The sequence below is a fragment of the Perna viridis genome, chromosome 3 (genome assembly GCF_037379345.1).
Source record: "Perna viridis isolate PV_CMFRI_1.1 ecotype Kerala chromosome 3, ASM3737934v1, whole genome shotgun sequence".
Classification (NCBI taxonomy): domain Eukaryota; kingdom Metazoa; phylum Mollusca; class Bivalvia; order Mytilida; family Mytilidae; genus Perna; species Perna viridis.
Genome location: NC_142447.1, coordinates 23,935,819 through 23,954,082, shown reverse-complemented (window position 1 = coordinate 23,954,082; position 18,264 = coordinate 23,935,819). Strand labels below are relative to the sequence as shown.

General features: G+C 31.0%; 1 protein-coding gene across 2 annotated transcripts; it reads left to right on the top strand.

Annotated features, from left to right (window-relative positions):
• Positions 1–1,703: 1,703 nt before the first annotated feature.
• On the top strand, positions 1,704–13,384 carry LOC148621534 (zwei Ig domain protein zig-8-like). Of its 2 annotated transcripts, none has more exons than XM_088576028.1 (8): positions 1,704–1,868; positions 5,421–5,586; positions 7,115–7,242; positions 8,411–8,621; positions 9,313–9,339; positions 9,876–10,166; positions 10,907–10,927; positions 11,281–13,384. In XM_088576028.1, the coding sequence occupies exons 2-8, from the start codon at positions 5,505–5,507 to the stop codon at positions 11,421–11,423; spliced, it is 903 nt and encodes a 300-aa protein (XP_088432154.1). In that variant the 5' UTR covers positions 1,704–1,868; positions 5,421–5,504; the 3' UTR covers positions 11,424–13,384. The 2 variants fall into 2 exon arrangements, with proteins under 2 accessions (XP_088432154.1, XP_088432153.1); XM_088576027.1 differs by having other exon boundaries at positions 1,705–1,868; positions 10,907–10,930; positions 11,281–13,383.
• The last annotated feature ends 4,880 nt before the right edge of the window (positions 13,385–18,264 follow it).

Sequence of the window (18,264 nt, the reverse complement as noted above, 5' to 3'; positions counted from 1 at the left end):
TTTTATTTCCTTGATTGATATTTGCTTATGAATGATGATTACTCGCAGTGTTTGCTCTCCTTTTTAAATGAAAACATTGTATTGCGTCATACAACATCAACATTTTCGGTACCATTGGACTTAATAAGAAATTGAAATTGAACCGTTGTGTCCTTTGAGTCTTAGATAGGTACAATTCCTAGCAATGATAGCTTTCAGAAGGAAATGATGAAGTATAGTATAACAATTGAATTCCATTTCTTTTCTTTTATTGAAAAACGTTAATTTATATAAAGTACAGTTCAGGGAATGGATTTGATTTTACAAAAGAAAAAGGAAAAAAAAGAAAAAAAAAACAGAACATTTTTGTTATTGACGATTACAACCAAGAATGCTGTGTTGCACTATTGAAAGAGTAATCAAGGGAACCAATGTTAAAGGACCAGGTGCCCCGGTAGGGTAGGCGTCCTCTGCTTTTCTAGAACCACCTACGCAGTTGTTAATAAAAAATCAAGTCCGGAGTAGCCGAAATAGGAAAGGAAAACTATGACTCGATGAACAAATCTGTTTTAATAGTGCAGATGATTACACCACAACGATGAACGAGTTCATGATGGCGACCATGAAACTGCCGTAGTGATGACTTCAATCTTGTAGCAATCATTTTTTACACTATTTAGTTCTGTTATGGTTAAAAAGTTTAATAAGAAAACAAATGCAAAGAAAAACAAATTAAGACATAAAATTTACGGTTTCGAAAAAGTAACTGTGTCTGTTTTAATTACAATTTTCTTTTATTCGACACTTTGTTTTGACTTTCAAAGTATTTAATTTTTACATGAATTGTCTTGTTTCATATAATCAATGCCAATGTGCTCTAAAAGCACAACATATATAGTTTGTTTGAGCAGATTAACAATTGACTACGACCGAAAGTGCTTAACAAAAATATGAATTTATAGCTTTTTTCATATTTGCAATATAACATGCCATATACATCAACAATGGTCTCCATTTCAGCGATATTTAATATCAATATAAAAAATATACAAATTTAATACGTGTAAATGTTGTAATTTTAAGAAGTAATTCCTTATTATCAGTATTAGAAATATATACATGGGGAAAATCGATATCACACTTAACCACCTTCAAGATAGAGGCGACCGTACTATATACATGTGTATCAAGTTGCATTCTTTTTATATACAATGTAATGATTGAAAGTGTAGGAAGTAAAATTTAGAAATGTACAAGAATTCAGGTGTCTTAATCTTTACAATTAAAATCAAAAGTGCTTCATGTCTTATTGTTCTTTGCAACATCAATACTTTTGAGACACAGATTATAATTTTTGGTATAATTAATAGAAATACATTTTGATTTTATGCCCGCCAAAATTTCTGATTGATAGATATGATGAACTGCAAACGAATAACCGTTAATAATGGAGTATATTTGCTTATGTCCCATGTTTCAATATATTTATTTTAACTACAAAAACAATATCGCAATTCGTAATCTTTTAAATGTAAAAATAAACTTATTCTAAAAAAAATAGATTGAAAGAAAATTGCAGAGATTTTAGATCATATAGCTTGTTAAAAGGATGTTGGGACCGACTGAAAAATTGTCTTAGGATTTTAACAGCTTTAAAAAAAAACTAATTTTAAGATTACGTTAATTTAAGTAAGATACTGGTTCTTAATGTCAAATGTGATAAATGACTTCTAGTTATTGACCGAATTCATTGCGTATTACCATGATAGAAACTAGTTTATTGGCGATTGATATTGCTGATGAATATTATTACTTAAGCCAATATCTTTGTGGAATGAACGTCAAATGTGATTTGTGATATATCTGGATTTTCATTCATAAATGTCGAGGTACTTAATATGTTTTTGCTTATTTTTGTATGTTTGGTATTTTTTTAATTTTTTTATTGTTCGGGGGTGGTTTTCTTTCTTCATGTTTGTTTGTATCTATTTTATATAACTATTTGTTTTATGTAATATTTTCGTTTTTGTTTATATTTTATTTATCTTATCATTATTCGTTTTTATTTGTCTAATTGAAATTTACTGTGTTTAAAACATGGATTGTTTTTTCCGGATTTTTCCAAAATGAATATTCTAAGTATATTTATTTGCATATGCATTGATTTCGGCATTTCTTCTCCTTTTTAAGTCCTCAACGAATGCACGTAAAAACGTTTTATAAGTTAAACATCATGTTCTTCTTAGTATTGTTTTTAAAGCAAATAATCAAAAACGAAAGGTTATAGTTAATACAATATTAACGTTGTTATAAATAATTGAAGTTAATCAAACATAAAAAAATGAACACATGATTTTTGGGCCAAAAAATGGTCATGAAATTGCTAGCTTTTAGAAACAACAAAAGTCAGACATACATGTTATGCATGTAATGCGACTAGGGTAATATTCTGATTCCAAGGGTACCAGTTGCGCGAAATAATGACTTCGACAAAAGACACCACAAACTACCAAAACTTTAAGTCCTTTGTATTTTGGTATAACCAATAAAGAACAATAGACCTTCCACACTTGAGGAAATCACATTACAACAGTAAGGAAGATCTCCCACACTTGAGAAAAGCACACTACAACAGTAGCTACGACTTCCGAAACTTGCGGTAAGAAAACTACAACAAAACCACTGGGACAGATTGTACAATTTCGTCTATGAATAGTGCGACAATCTAAAATCTATTGTTGATACCATGTAGGTATTAGTATTATTCAAGTATTCGGGTTGGAAATGTAACTATACTAAATATCACATGTCAAACTGTGTATCAAATGCCGTATCAACACGAGACTCCTATATCACCATAAGAGCAACTCCGCGGGTTGATATGGGTCGGGGTTGATACCCCATGTAATAATACCATATATTTTATCTATACTCAAGTGTGGTCTGTGAAGGGTGCGATATATTGTGCGCGATATAGGTCTTAGGGTGCGTTATAGGGTATGCGATATAGGTCTAGACACAGTGTAAAAATATTTGGTTTAATCAAAAACTTATAATGCTTATACAAAAAGGTATATTTTAGTTGAGTCCGAGTCTTTGTCCCTGGATTACATTGTTTTGATTACCGCTGTAACCATGGTTCCCTTGATTACTCTTGATTACTCTTTGATAGATATATGTGTGTATAAATTCTAATCAACTAGCTAAGGTGATAAGGCGATGGGTTTCTTAGTTTAGTTAAAATACATTATTCGCTCCTCATAGCTTTATTTCTGTGCTTACAACACAACTACGCTTTGTATCGTGGCTGTTTAGTTTAAGTGTCTGTACCTTAAAATAACCACAAAAAAGGTTTCAGCTATTGGTATCCTTGATTTTCCGTTTTTATTCTTATTAATACAGGAGCAAAAATATTAATAATTAGAACTGGACTACACATATGAATATCACCTGCAGCTGCTGCCACTACTGATATAAATAGATGTTTTATAGCGAGATTTATATTATATCGTCTATATTCAATTTATATATCATCCGCTTACTTAACAATAGGACACTAATCTTACAAAGGAAAAGTCGATTAAATACTTGAGTTGATTGCTATTTAAAATGATTTATTTATTAGAGTAATTTAAAAGCAATAATCATTCTTCTGCGTCGTTGGCATCAACATGTTCTCAGTAACTCTATTTTATCAATGGAATTATATCATTCAAAGAAAAACAAATAGTAAATAGGCAAAAATAACTATAACTCAAGCTTATTGTTATCTAAACTGCAATATTTTCAAGGTATAAGAATAAGAAAAAAATAAAAATAAAATAAAATTCTTGTAGGCCATTAAAACTATTTATGTACCTCTTCTTCTTTGAATTCAAAGAAATTATTCTATGAGGGTCTCTTCTATTTAAAATGCATGTGGCAGGTATTGAAAGCCTAAAACATTTTTGAATTAGGCTGCATTTTCTTCAAACAAACTTGAAAGTGACAAAATGTTAAGACACTCTTTAATATATTTCCCTTTGTCAGCAGAAATATATAATGCGTATGACATATCAAAATGATCAACCAATATGTTTCACAGTTGGTCACAAACAATTGTGTGGCTTCTTTTGTGTTTTCTGTGTCTTTGTCTGAAAAACAAGATGGTGTTTAAGGATCACCTTAATTATCCATGAAAAATTGAGAAAAATATACATAAATGTATGTTTGCCCGTTTTCATATTAAAGTCTTCAATTATATTTCACGACAACGTGTGTGGGGAATGTAAGACATCCTAAATTCCTATGATATGGATGGCACATGGTTCATACCACGGAATGTTTTGTTTCCATGTAATATTTATATGATTCGTTTGTTCATTATTAAAAAGATATTTTTAAATCGACAATTAATGGCTCAGAAAATAAAAATGTGAAAGCAATCAAATTTTTCAACAAAATAAGAGTTATCTCACTTTTTTTGATAAAGTTTAATGATTTCTATGTAATTCATTTCTCTTTAACCGTTGCATTTAATTGAAGATGAGCATTCCAAGGGATGCATTTGTGATATGAAATAAAAGAAAAAAATTTTAAAAAAGGTATTTGCCACCCACTGCCTGGTATTTGCACAGATGATCTTTTGAAAGTGCAATTTTAAAAGATCTGTCTTCATTGAAACAAACGTTAACCCATTTAAGATGTTGCCTTACTATTGATTGAACCTTATTTCTCTCCTTTCTTGACACTAGCATTCCCATGGTAAGTTTTAGAATAAAATACTTCAGACTAATTATATTCTATTCCTCTGTATTTTATTTTTAGTTTTATATATGGCAATAAATGTAACTATGGCTTCAAGAAATACTATAGATCCAACGTCAATATCCAGTAGTTGTTCAATGTATAAAGGTGAAATTGTCATGCTATTGCAATGAATATTATATACACAGCTAAATATGTTAGATCGTATACAGAATTGGTAGTATTCAGAACTCATACTGTGAATGTACATTAATTCGTAGATACCAATTTTCGTGGATTAGGAAAGAAACACAAGTTAATGGATTCTTGAATTCGTGGTTTTAAGGTTTTCCCTATACACATCAGTGGAAATATCCTTTTTTTCCGGAACCAAATTTTAGGGTTTTGTCTACCCACAAAAACCAAGAAAATTGGTACTCCACGAATTATAGTACTTTCACACTAGTATCTTTAAAATCGTTCAATAAACTGATTACTCGTTCTATTCTGCATTAACAAATACTCTTTTCTATCATAGAAATGTTAAAGAGACACATTGAAAATGCTGGTTTTTAAGTGATTTAAATGTTTATGTTTCTGTCGATGAAGATCAATTACTTCTTTTAATTTGGTTTTGATATGTTCTCATATTGTTTCCATTGCTTTCGAGTATTTGTTGTAAAGCTGATTGAATACAAAAAAGTATTTTATTTCAGAACCGGAATTTCATATTGAATGGTCTGGATATCAGTGTCACTGTGATTGTTTGATATGTAGGATTAGACAAAAATGTGGTGAAAATGGAAAACCGGGTTCGATTTAAATCCAGAAAAAGAAATAATTATCCGATTTTTGGACTACTTTGCACTTTGAGATTAGCAGGTAAGACTTCAAAATCTTTTTATTAATATTATCAGTTAAAAATCATTTTCAAATCGTACACTTTTGATTTTGGTTAAAAAATTTGCATATTCTCATATTCAAGTTACTCATTGGATGATGATAAATGTGGTTTATTTTTTTAACAAAGACTATTTATTTCTTTTATTTAAAAATGTTATAAATCTGAGAGTAGATTAGAATTTCTTTTTTCAATATTTGTACATTATTTCTGTATTTTTTTCTTAATTTAACTAAAATTGCACACATTTGTTTCGCGTTTTCGAATTTAATTTATATAGATGTATACACGTAGCTGTTCTCACAATCGCATGGAGTTTCACTACTAAGGCGATTTGCCTTTTATCATCACATGTGTTTAAAACATGTGCATTTTGGTATTTAATAATATAAATATGCTTTCATAGTTGATCTGATCCGAAAGAGAGAATATCGTTTAGCTAGATCCTTTCATCTCAGTTTCCGCTATATCGATGACGTAGTATTTTTAAACAATCCTAATTTCGGGGATTTGATACATCGCTTCTACCCCCAAAGAACTTGAGATAAAGGATACTACAGACAATGTGAAGTAAGCCTAATATCTTCACATACACTTATAAATCGATGGTAAAGGAAAACTATTGACCAAACTTTACAACAAACAGAACAAACTTTTCATTCAGAATTGTCAACTTCTAGTTTCTGGAACAGGGTTATGTTGCTACAAGATTGAAGTCATCACTACCAAATTTTTATGGTCGTCATCATGAATTCGTGAATCGTTACGGTGTATCCATCTGCGCCATGAAAACTGATTTGTTAAACGTGTAATAGTTTCCTTTCCTCTTTCGTCTACCACGGACGACTTTTTATGACCAACCTGTCGGGTCTAGAAAAGCAGAGGACGCTTACTTTATATGTATGCTTTTAGTTACGTTATGTTCTTTGTTGTGTATGTCTGTTTTCCATGTCTGGTCTTTGTCCTTGGATTACATTCTTTTGATTACCGCTATAACCTTGGTTCCTTTGATTACGCTATCAAAGGTTTTGAGATCACATGATGTCAAGCTTTGTACTAAAGCACATTTTAATATATTTCTCTCATGTATAACCATTCTCTGGTTTTTGCTTCCAATATTGTTTCTTGTCATTCTTTATTCATAACTTTTGATAACTGTAAAACAGGGCAATTTTCGTGACCGTTTCTCAAATCGTATTATAGCGTTCTCCAAAGAAATTATTAATGACAATTCAATTTCTGTCTTACTGCAAACACTACGGGAATAAAACTGCCTCGAAAATTTCACAGATTTGTTTAATGATGGAATGTTATAAAATGTCAAAACTTGGTTGATGAAAATACTTTTTTCCTTTGCATTCTGTTTCAGTTTGTAACATCTTTATCTTTTCCTTTTACTGTTGATGTGTTAAATGCAAAGTATTAGGTCGTTTGATGTGTTTTTTAGATAAATGATATTATTTTAATTTCCACTAACTATTAAAAGTCTGTTTTTGACATTTATTTCAGTATCAGTAGGAGGACAGTGGACTTCCTATGTTTCACCATCATTCATTGATACCAGCACAAATGTAACCGACCATGTAGGAGCTACAGTAACTCTACCATGTTCAGTTATTAACTTGGGAACTAAAAAGGTAGCACTTTAATTACCTTTAAGGTATATCATTATTTGTCCTTGTAGATATCTTTCCAAAAGAAGTCATGTCTTGAAATGGAAACGTTACACTTAAGGTAGAGATTCAGGAAATGAACGCCACTTAGCGGTATATAAAGGAAAACCTAACGCCACTTTAAGAAAACAGCGCGAAATTAAATAATAGTCTTTGTAAAAGAGTAATCAAGGGAACCAAGGTTATAGCGGTAATCAAAAGAATGTAATCCAGGGACAAAGACCAGACATGGAAAACAGACATAAACAACAAAGAACATAAAGTAACTAAAATCATACATACAAAGTTACAAAAGTAAATGAGCAACTCGGACTCCACTAAAAACTGGGAGCATACACCAGGTGCACCGGTAGGGTAAGCGTCCTCTGCTTTTCTAGAAACACCCGCCGAGTTGCTCATAAAAAGTCAAGTCCGGGGTAGACAAACGAGGAAAGGAAAACTATGACCCGTTGAATAAATCAGTTCTCATGGTGCTGATGGATACACCATAACGATCCACGAGTTCATGATGACGACCATAAAACTTCAGAAGTAAAAATCATGCACATTTTTGTAATATGTAATACATTCTTAATCATTGAAGTCGCCGCACTGCTATTCCCGTCATTAGCCCCTCGGTTGTTATTCTAAATTTAACAATCCAAAGAACAAGTCTTTACCTTGCATTGTGCGCATTTTTCCGTCTCCGTTTTTAGGAATAATCAAACCGGCGCTTAATTTTGAATTCAGGCGATATTTTGTATATACTAAAGAATGTAATAGTACGCCTTTAAGAAATTCCATATACAAGAATAACATCACAATACGTGCGATATAATTGCAGACCCCCAATTATTTCTATATACTTTAGTATATATATTCCTGGAAATTAAAATCATATATATCTTGTAAAACCCTGGTAACCAATGCTGAAAATATAGTTTTGTGAAAAATTGGATAATCAAAGTATTAACCCTATTCCAAATTATAGGCAGTCGCCTAACTGAACTTTGACTTTAACTGGCGTTTTTAAAAAGCAGACCTAAGTCTGCCTGATGAATTATAAACTTCAAAGAGAGTCATACGATTTTTACCGGAAATTCAGGATTTGCCATGCATTTCTTGCATATGTACCATGTATCTATGTTTAAAGGTAGTGTGGAAAAGAGTGAATGAGGAGCATCCTCTGACCATCGGTGACTTTGTGTTTACCAATGATCCCCGTTACTACATCGATCATCCAGACAGGAGTTACCAATGGAATCTTGTCATCAAAGACGTAACTAAGAATCACGTTGGAGAATATGAATGTCAGATCAGCACGAAAGAGGAAATGCACCGGAAGATAAAGCTAACAGTAATAGGTTAGTATAAACCAGTCAATGAACTATTATACTTTTGAAGTATGCAAATATGATATAACTAAATAAATGAAAACAACGAAAATAGCATAAAGGCATGAAGACTTTTCAAATTAACATACAAATATAAGTGATGAGATTAAAACTCAAGAAGCTATTAACTGAATTCAAGAATTTTATATAACATAACATAATGCAGACAAAGATTAAGCGCAAATTTATGTTAGCATATTATATTTTTCTGTAATAATTTGTCAATTAGCTTATAATTATAATTAATACAAACAAACAGTGTATGTGTTTGTGATTTACTTTGAACGTACTTCTACATACCATCGGTATTAACCTTGTTTGGTGAATAGCTCAATTTAAAAAAAATAAAAACAAACCCATAAAAAAACAAAACAAAACAAAAAACAAAATTTACACGTTATTTGTATATTTATCCTCAATCAATTATTAACAAATTCTGATTGCGTCCTGTTGCAAATATGTAAAAACGATTATGGATGTCTTTTAAATACGACAAAAAAAAATATATTGTAATACACACAACAAAATACTTTTCGATATTGATATTAAATGTTTGATTACATAAAATTTACAATGCTTGTTTATTACACTAGTTATTTATTATTTCTTTAAAAATTGCTTAAATGAAATTAATGAACATTTATCATTGTCACACTTGTAGACCTCCCGCCAGTAGATACAGATAAAGGTAATTCATTACTTTGTTCATTATGAGGTTTTCTGTAGTAAATTATTCACACCTTTTCTGTAATTAGAAAAAAAAAACAATCAGGGAACATTTTATTGTTCTCGTGCATGCAATAATTTAATATATTCACGTAAATGATGGAAAACGGTTTCAGACAACTCGAACTTGCTAAATTATTCAACATAATAAAAGTACGTCTGAATAACGATTAATAGAAGTATGAATGTAAATATGTCTTATCGCGCAATCATTTTATTTATTCAAAAATTAGGTGATAAGATATGTCAGATACAATATCAGCGATATTTTATAGTCCGCTATACTGGGCAAAAATAGCGATGATATTTACTACTTTATGCAAATGTCGTCTTTTAGACTTAGTGTCAAATGATAAACACATATTTGAAGCCATTAAATAATGTGTTAAACACATCTTTATTTAACCTCATTTTGATAAGCACCTATACACACGTTAAGAAATAGTCATATCCACATTTTTTTGTCTTTACATTCGTTTGTTTTAAATGTGTTTTCAGCTATTCAAATATTAGGACCTAATTTTACCGAAAAGGGGAATCCGATACGTTTAATATGCAATGCAACAAATAATAATTTAGTGCCCGATTTTATGGACTGGTTCCATAATGGTCGACAACTAAGAGCAAGCTATACAGATGGTATCAGTATAACAGAATACCAACAAAAAGAAACGAAAACCTTGTATAGTATACTGAAAATTAAAAAGAGTTCGATGGATAACGCTGGTACATACATCTGTAGAAACTCAAGACAAGACGTGGTTAGTCATCAGGTTATAGTATTGAATGGTAAGTAAAGCGTTTCTGAATGGTTAAAAGTGAAAATGTAACCATTTTCAATTTTAAGTTATAACTGTTATATAAAATTATTTTTATATTAGTAAATATATAACTTTCAACTTTTTTTTACCTTACTTTATAAGATATTCAACTATGTGCAAAGGGGAGTAACTCAAGCATGGTACAGAATCAGCAACAATTTTAATTGTTTTAGCAAGGAAAAAGCCAGCGTATTCATACGCAAAATTTTTCAACTTTTTTTTAAAAAGAAATAAAGGATATAAGATTGGTAAATTGAATCATAGAATGACATTTCTATCATAAGAATATTAAATGTAGACTTCATTTCCGGTTGATGATGTCAAAGATATTTAAGTTGCCATGTTTATGTATGATTTTTTTTATTTGAACGAATGAAAATTTAGTTTGAAATTATATCCAGTACGTTACATTAGCAAGTTATCTTATTAACAAACATATCATAAGAGAAAATTGGCAACCGATGATATTTGAAATATTAGCAAAAATATGAGCAGTCTTTGAGTTAGTCAAAACATTGTTAAGATTTGCCATTTGCCTAAGTAACGATCAACAAGTGAAATATGGCTCAATTAGTAAAAAAGTTTTGTTACAAACCAAGTGAATGAATGAAGCCTTCGAAAATATTAATTTCGTAAGCATTTTACGTACGAATTATCTATGCAGTAACAAAGATCGTTACCAATAAGCAATATTTTTTTCTATTCCAGCTGATTCCAATCATGAGAAACGTGGTTAGTATTGCTTGAATAGGAGTTAGATTTGAACCTTTTTATCAAAACTCGATCCTTTTAAAAATATACTACAAAAAACATGATAAAAATGTCTCTTTAATATTTTTGTATTTCAAACTTGAAACTCTTTGAAACCCCTGATGAAAATTTAAGCCTTTGATATACATTATTTTCTATTTCACTATTAATATCATTTATAGTGGTAGTATAATTGAAATTAGTAGTAGTAAAGTTAGTAGTGTTTTTGTTTGTATGTTTGCTTGCTTGTTTGTTTGTTGTTTTTTTTTATTCCAAATTAATTTTCATTATCTCTATCTTCGTTTATCAACTGATCATTTCAAACATTGCAGGCTTCCAGGAAAAGACGGGTAAAAAGTTATCCTCATCAACGAGAGAAGAACCACGAAACTTAGCAGATATTCATTCAAAAAATTACTGTTCAATCTCAAACTGTTTACTTTTGCTATTAATAATATCTGCATGTAACCGGTAGCAGTGACACATCGTACTTAATGATAGTCGAAAGATATACTACCAATATTCCGACAAAAGGAGGTAGACCAACACAAGTATATTTATACAGAGTTTGATTTTTCGACGGTTAACTACTGAAAAACCCGTCCATTGCCTCCATTATTTTTAACACATGATTGAACTTTGCATAGATGGAAAGAATATTATTAAGTCTTGTGTTGCGGACGGTTTTATTTAAGAGTACGGATGATAATAAACAGAGAAGTAAAACAAGTGTTTCAAAGGACATTAGTTCTATCTTAGAAAACAACAGCGACATTCATAATAATACAAAATTAACAATTGATGAACGCTCCGGACTACTAAAACAGGTGCTAAAGATGACATCAAATAAGTTTGGATGTTTCCAACCGTCCGTGACTCTACCAAATGAAAACAATTTAAGACACTCAAACTATTTCTCCTTACATAAACAAAACATGCAATCAATAATCAAGAACCAATGAGATAACTCGAATAATTTTTCCAACAACGTATTTTTTTTTGTTTAGGTTCATAAAAGTTCAGTTTATTCAAAGGAAAAACAACAGGAAGCATTCTTTTTCGAACTATTTGATGCTACCTTTGTCAAAAATCATACTAGAAAGTGAGCTTTGGACAAAGTAGAAACCATATTTCATGATAAATGAAAATTCAATTTACATTTTGTAACAAAGATTTCACAAGATGAACTTGAAAATGGAGCAAGCACTGTTGATTTGGAAAATTGTAAAACTCAAAGTGGTAGGCGCTTAAGATCAACATGAAAATATGTAGTACCTACTGATAAAAATAAAACTAATCGACGTCATTTGAAGCCCATTTTTGATTTAATCACAATTTTCCGAAGGCTTCCTATCATGGAGGCAGAGTTGTCCTTTTTCATTAGGATTGCGTTTCTCCGTTAAAAAAAACACAATCATAAGTGTTTTGATATGCTCAATAAAAATAGATATAATTCCTTACGATTAATTTCATTGTAATTCGGCCTTGAATGTTGCCAAAAAGCGGATTGTTGAAAAAATACTGACGATGATATTTGTTTTTTTTTATTTCCATGTATTTCCTTACGAAATTAAAAATAAACAATTATTTTGTATGTACGGTAAACTAGACAGGAAATTAGGCGCCACATTATTGTATTGGTCAATAACCGTCTACGTCTTGGTAACAAAATCACGACCAATTTGCCAACAGAAACATTGTAATGCTGGATTTTAATATCACAGATTTGAATACTTCAAATGTTGCAGAAATGAGCAAGTTATTTAACACAATTTAGAAATGGTAGGCGTCAATACAATTGAAGACCACTTTTTTAATTTCAGATTTGAACGTTATATTATGTATTTGATGCCGAGTATAGTATCAGCGTATGCCGTATACTCATGGAACCTCGTATGCTTTGTCATAACTAGTCATTTGCAATATATGTGTACTCTTCAATGTCATTTTGAACGATATTCCACTCCTAGATCAGGCTCTGGTGTCGGTATGAAATCACAACCGATCATGTGTGTTGTCGAACATTTTGTTAAAATTATATTAGCATTTTCAAAAAGATAATGAAAAGCCAATAAAAATACAATTGATCTGTTAGCAGGCCTATTCATGCATATTGAGATGTAACACATTCAACATGCATTTCAACTTATGTTCTTGAATCAATTAAGGAATGCATGCTTTGTTGAAATCAAATCCTAAATGGCAAGGCGATTTTCAGTGTTTTTTAAACAATGAACTGTCATATTACTTAATGCATCATGTTAAGACATCAATCTTTTTTAATAGTGTATGTCCTAAACAAAACTGGTATATTGAACAACCCTATAATAGATCATGTAAGTTATGATTACGTTCATTTTTTTAATGTGTACCAAGTTATCCATTTGTTATTACGATTGTTAATTAAAATTTAATTGCCCTCTAACACTGTTTTTTTTTTTTGTTTACATTAAGAATGACTATTTAAATACAAATTCATACTACAAAAACCCATGTCAACAAAACAAAAAAAAACCTTTATTTACTAAAATAAATGATGCAATATGTGTACTATATGTAGGTAGATCATTATCATGTCTTTTAAAACATTTTATCTTCAAACAAATATAATGCACTCAAAGCATATGGACTATTCCTACGATTTTCAAATGTATCAAGTCATAAACCGTGCATATTCTTATTTAGTCGTGTGCTCTGATCAAGACTCTGAAATTCTATATTGCCTTTTCTAATTTAGATTTAAATCTACATAAAATTGTTTTGAATAGAAAATGTACTTTGATTCTGCCTGATATATCAAATAAAATTACTTGAATGACCTTGCTTGAACTGCATATTTGCATTGATATCGTTATTTGTTTCCATGATCATATCTTTGAGCATTTAAAACTTTAGATAAACATGAAATCTGGGGGATAAGTTGTTGTAATATTTCATAATTGCATTTGTGAAAAGGAATTTGATATATCTACTATGAGTGACGTCATACTTTAAACATCTTAATTTAATCTTCAAACTGTACTACAGTAATGTTAGAGTTGAGAAAAAAAATCGCAATTCTCTGCATGTTTGGCAATCTTCTGTAATACATCCTACAATCTAAAAGAAATTTCTCAATATTTATTAGATAATGTTTTAAATAAATGCCAGAAGAATGCATAAAGCTATTTTGATATACCGATTGAAAGGTACATTTTTATCTGTATTTACATCTGCATGTTAATGTTACAATAATCACTTACCTCCAAGACAAAAATATACGTACTGCCAATTGAATATTAAGTAGACTTGAGTGTAAAAATCGTATGTCATCCGTTATTTTTGTCCAAAAGTAATGTCGGTGAAAAATATTTAAGTTTTCAATGCGGTAAGTACTTGACAATATATATTATTTCATGTATACTGCACTTAATTGCAACAGATTATTAACCCAAGACTTATTATTCTTGAAACAAGCCGTACTATACTTATCAAGTCAGCTTAAGAAAAGTTCGATTATATGATATTCATACTATTAAGCCATAAAATGACAAACTACATTTAAAACCAATCTTCATTGAGACAAGAGAAAAAAAACAAGAACTGGATAATATGTTTACAACCAACTAAATGACATATTTCAAAAAATGGAACAGCGTAGAAATATAAGGGTGTTTGTATTTATATAGCAACAATTTTTTTCCGAGCAGGTATTACAATTCACAACTTTTAAGAACAAAATGATACCCTGTGAGAGATATTATTAAACAGTATAAATACTATAATCCTTAAGTAATGAGTATCTAAGATTTAATCTTTTATGTGTGGTAACAGTACATTCCTTAACAATTAGACTTTCATAGATGAACATTATAATCATACAACTATTGTATTGAATTATTTGTCAAGACCGTCGTATAAAATTCGCAATTTTGTAAGGTACAGATTTTTCTGGCTATGCCATATATTAAACGAAGCTTAATATTGTAGGTAGACTGTAGCAACAGACTATTTTCAAACGGTTAAAGATCTAAAGATATGCTATAATGTAAACTTCTTTTCAAATTTGACAGTTTTCTGATTTTGTTGAAAATGCGCCAATTCGCAGCATTTTCGAAAATTGAAATTTGTTTGTCGTATTTGCTCTATGACACCAAAATATATTCGAATTACCATTACACGATTTTTTTACATATGCTAGTAAGGTCGTTCCCATGTCATTGGAAAGACGTTTTGTGTTTTTCTGATTAATATAGCCTTTCCCGTTTAAAGCGGAAAGAACTTCTTTTATTTCTGCTTCTGACTATTATTTCTAATTTTAATTCTATTTCTTCACGGGGAATCCATTTAAATGGTGTGTCCGAATGGCACGGTTACGATTATTTTCTAAGTAACAGGGTAATCTCCCCAAAAACAAAAACAAAACTTCATTTAATTAGTCTTGCAAACCATTTTAAGTACACACAACCCGTAAGGTCTCTTTAGTTGCGCGATTTAGTGGTATAAAGAGAAATGATCTTGGTTGGTCGACGGAAATTTTATCTTAAGAATTTTTAAGGGCTTCACAATTGATCTTAGGTGATACAGTATATGTAAAAAAATAATGCCAAAGTGAATGGCAATCGGTGGCCTTTAAAGACTGTGTTATTTAAATAAGATCTAACAGGTAGTGGGGCATATTATGCATTAACGTATGAATTTTGGTTGGATCTATATTTTGAATATAAAGGTTTTGATTATGCGTTCATGAGTTAGACTTTTGCTAATAAATCACAAAATCAATGCAGTTAGAGGTTAAGAGCTCAGAATAACAATTTTTACAAAAGAAAGGTCAGTTCAGCATTTAAAAATTAAAAAAAATTAAAATATAACAATATTGCCCCAAAATAGATTTTAAATGCTATTTCCGCAGCGATGGTCATTTTTAATTGTGGAGCTTGAAGCTATGAAGCAGTCGGCTTTATATTTATTGCCTTTAGATTTGTTTTCGGTCATAATTAGGACGGCTTTATAAGTTAAAAAAAAATAAGTTAACCACTCCATTTTTCTGTCTATTAAAAGTAGCGATTCATTGTAAATATTATAATGTATAATTGCTTGTTGAAAATGTTTGAAAAACAATGCATTGCTAAGTCGGATTTTATACCAAATGAACACTAAATTCCAAACAGTTTCACGATAAAAAGAGGCAATTTTAAATGTTAAATCAGCACTGCTAATTTCAATTATTAAGTGATCAACACATATATTTACATAATATCCTTTTTGCCGTTATTTCATCCTACATATTGCCATGTTATTTATTTATTTCTTTTTGTTTAATTGACTGTGTAATATAAATATTGTTTGATCGAATTATATAATGTACAAACTTTTTGTTTTGACCACGAACCTCTCCATATATTAATACTGTATGTCTCTGATAATGTTCTATTAGAACTGTATGCACGAAGTACGGACAAATTTATCACATATGTTTATTTTAAAGAGTAATCAAGGGAACCAAGGTTATAGCGGTAATCAAAAGAATGTAATCCAGGGACAAAGACCAGACATGGAAAACAGACACACACAACAAAGAACATAAAGTAACTAAAATCATACATACAAAGTAACAAAAGTAAATGAGCAACTCGGACTCCACTAAAAACTGGGAGCATGGACCAGGTGCACCGGTAGGGTACGCGTCCTCTGCCTTTCTAGAAAAAACCGCCGAGTTGCTCATAAGAAGTCAAGTCCGGGGTAGACAAACGAGGAAAGGAAAACTATGACCCGTTGAATACATCAGTTTTCATGGTGCTGATGGATACACCATAAAGATCCACGAGTTCATGATGACGACCATAAAACTTCTGTAGTGATGACTTCAATCTTGTAGCAACATAACCCTGTTCCAGAAGCCTATTTTTTAGAGTTCTAGCGCGATACAAAAAGTCTGCGTAGTTTCGGCAAGCTCTGGCATAACGTATGAGTTGTGATATGAACACTCCATACGCAGGAGCCGAAGGGATGCTGCCACAGATGAAAGGAAAGTTGACAATTCTGAATGAAGGTTATTTTAGGGTATTCCTTCCTCTGTTTAATCTGTAACAAGAGTTATAGATGCTGATTTATGTTTTTTTTTAAGTGCAGGTCGATGAAAAACAATTTAATCTTCATTGGATTGAACAGAACGTGTGAAGAAGATACAGAAGATCTGCTAAGATGCTTCCGTCAAAGTGAGCTCGGCATTAAGTACAAAATCGAGTTCGGGAACGTTCACTGTATTAAGACCAATGGTCACGACAGACGAGCACCGATAGTAGCACGTTTCCTTTACTATCGGGATTTAGAATATGTACTTGGTTTTGCACACAAACTAAAAGGAATATCGTACGGGATAAAGGAGCAGTTTTTTCAGAATCAAACAGAACAGGAGAAAGTTGTACCTGGCGATAAAAGAGGCTCGACGACAGATGAGTCAAGTAAAATGGTCCAAGATAGGTAGTATACAGACAATGAACAATACATCACAGAAGATGTAAAGGAACAAGTAGCGACTGATAACAACGCCAATGAACAACGCTACTCGCCACAACGCCGACAATCGGATACTACCCCGCCGAGGAAACGACAAAGACATGGTCCGTCTCCATCTTACAATCGAGGCCCAGACTTGTGGGTTGGTGCAAGAGGACTATGTGATAGCGAAAGTTTAAATAAAATAAAACTATGGGTTTTGTTTAAATGTTTGTAGCATACAGCAAAAACTTGATTGTCCTGATTTTACTGAATTAATACTTAAATATGATGCATGTATTTTGTAGAGACAAAACTAGAAAATATTGATTCGTTGACCATACCAAAATATTATCAGTTTTTTTTTCGAAGATAAGAAAGTGGTGTAAAAAATCTGGTGGAATTCTAATAATTTATAAATCAGAATTACATAAATACCTACACTTTTATAAGACCGAATGCGAATTTGTCCGATGGGTTAAGTTCTCAAAAGACATATGGTAAAAATATAGATGCTCTTCTTGGTTGCGTGTATATACCCCCTGAAAACCCAAAAATACGCCTGTAAAGGCTCTTTAGATGATATTGAAGCAGAAATGATAAATTTGAAAAATAGAACCGATATGAATTGTTTGATATTGGGGATTTTAATGCAAAAACCGGTATATTGAAAGATTGCATTACCTAAGATGAACATATTGTTGATATACAAAATTTGGATTGTGATGTTGATGTTATGTCTTACATGTATGATTATAAAAATCTGTCCTTTTACAAAATACCACTTCAAAGAAGTAGTGAGTGTTGTTGTAATGTAAATAATTATGGTCATAAGTTAA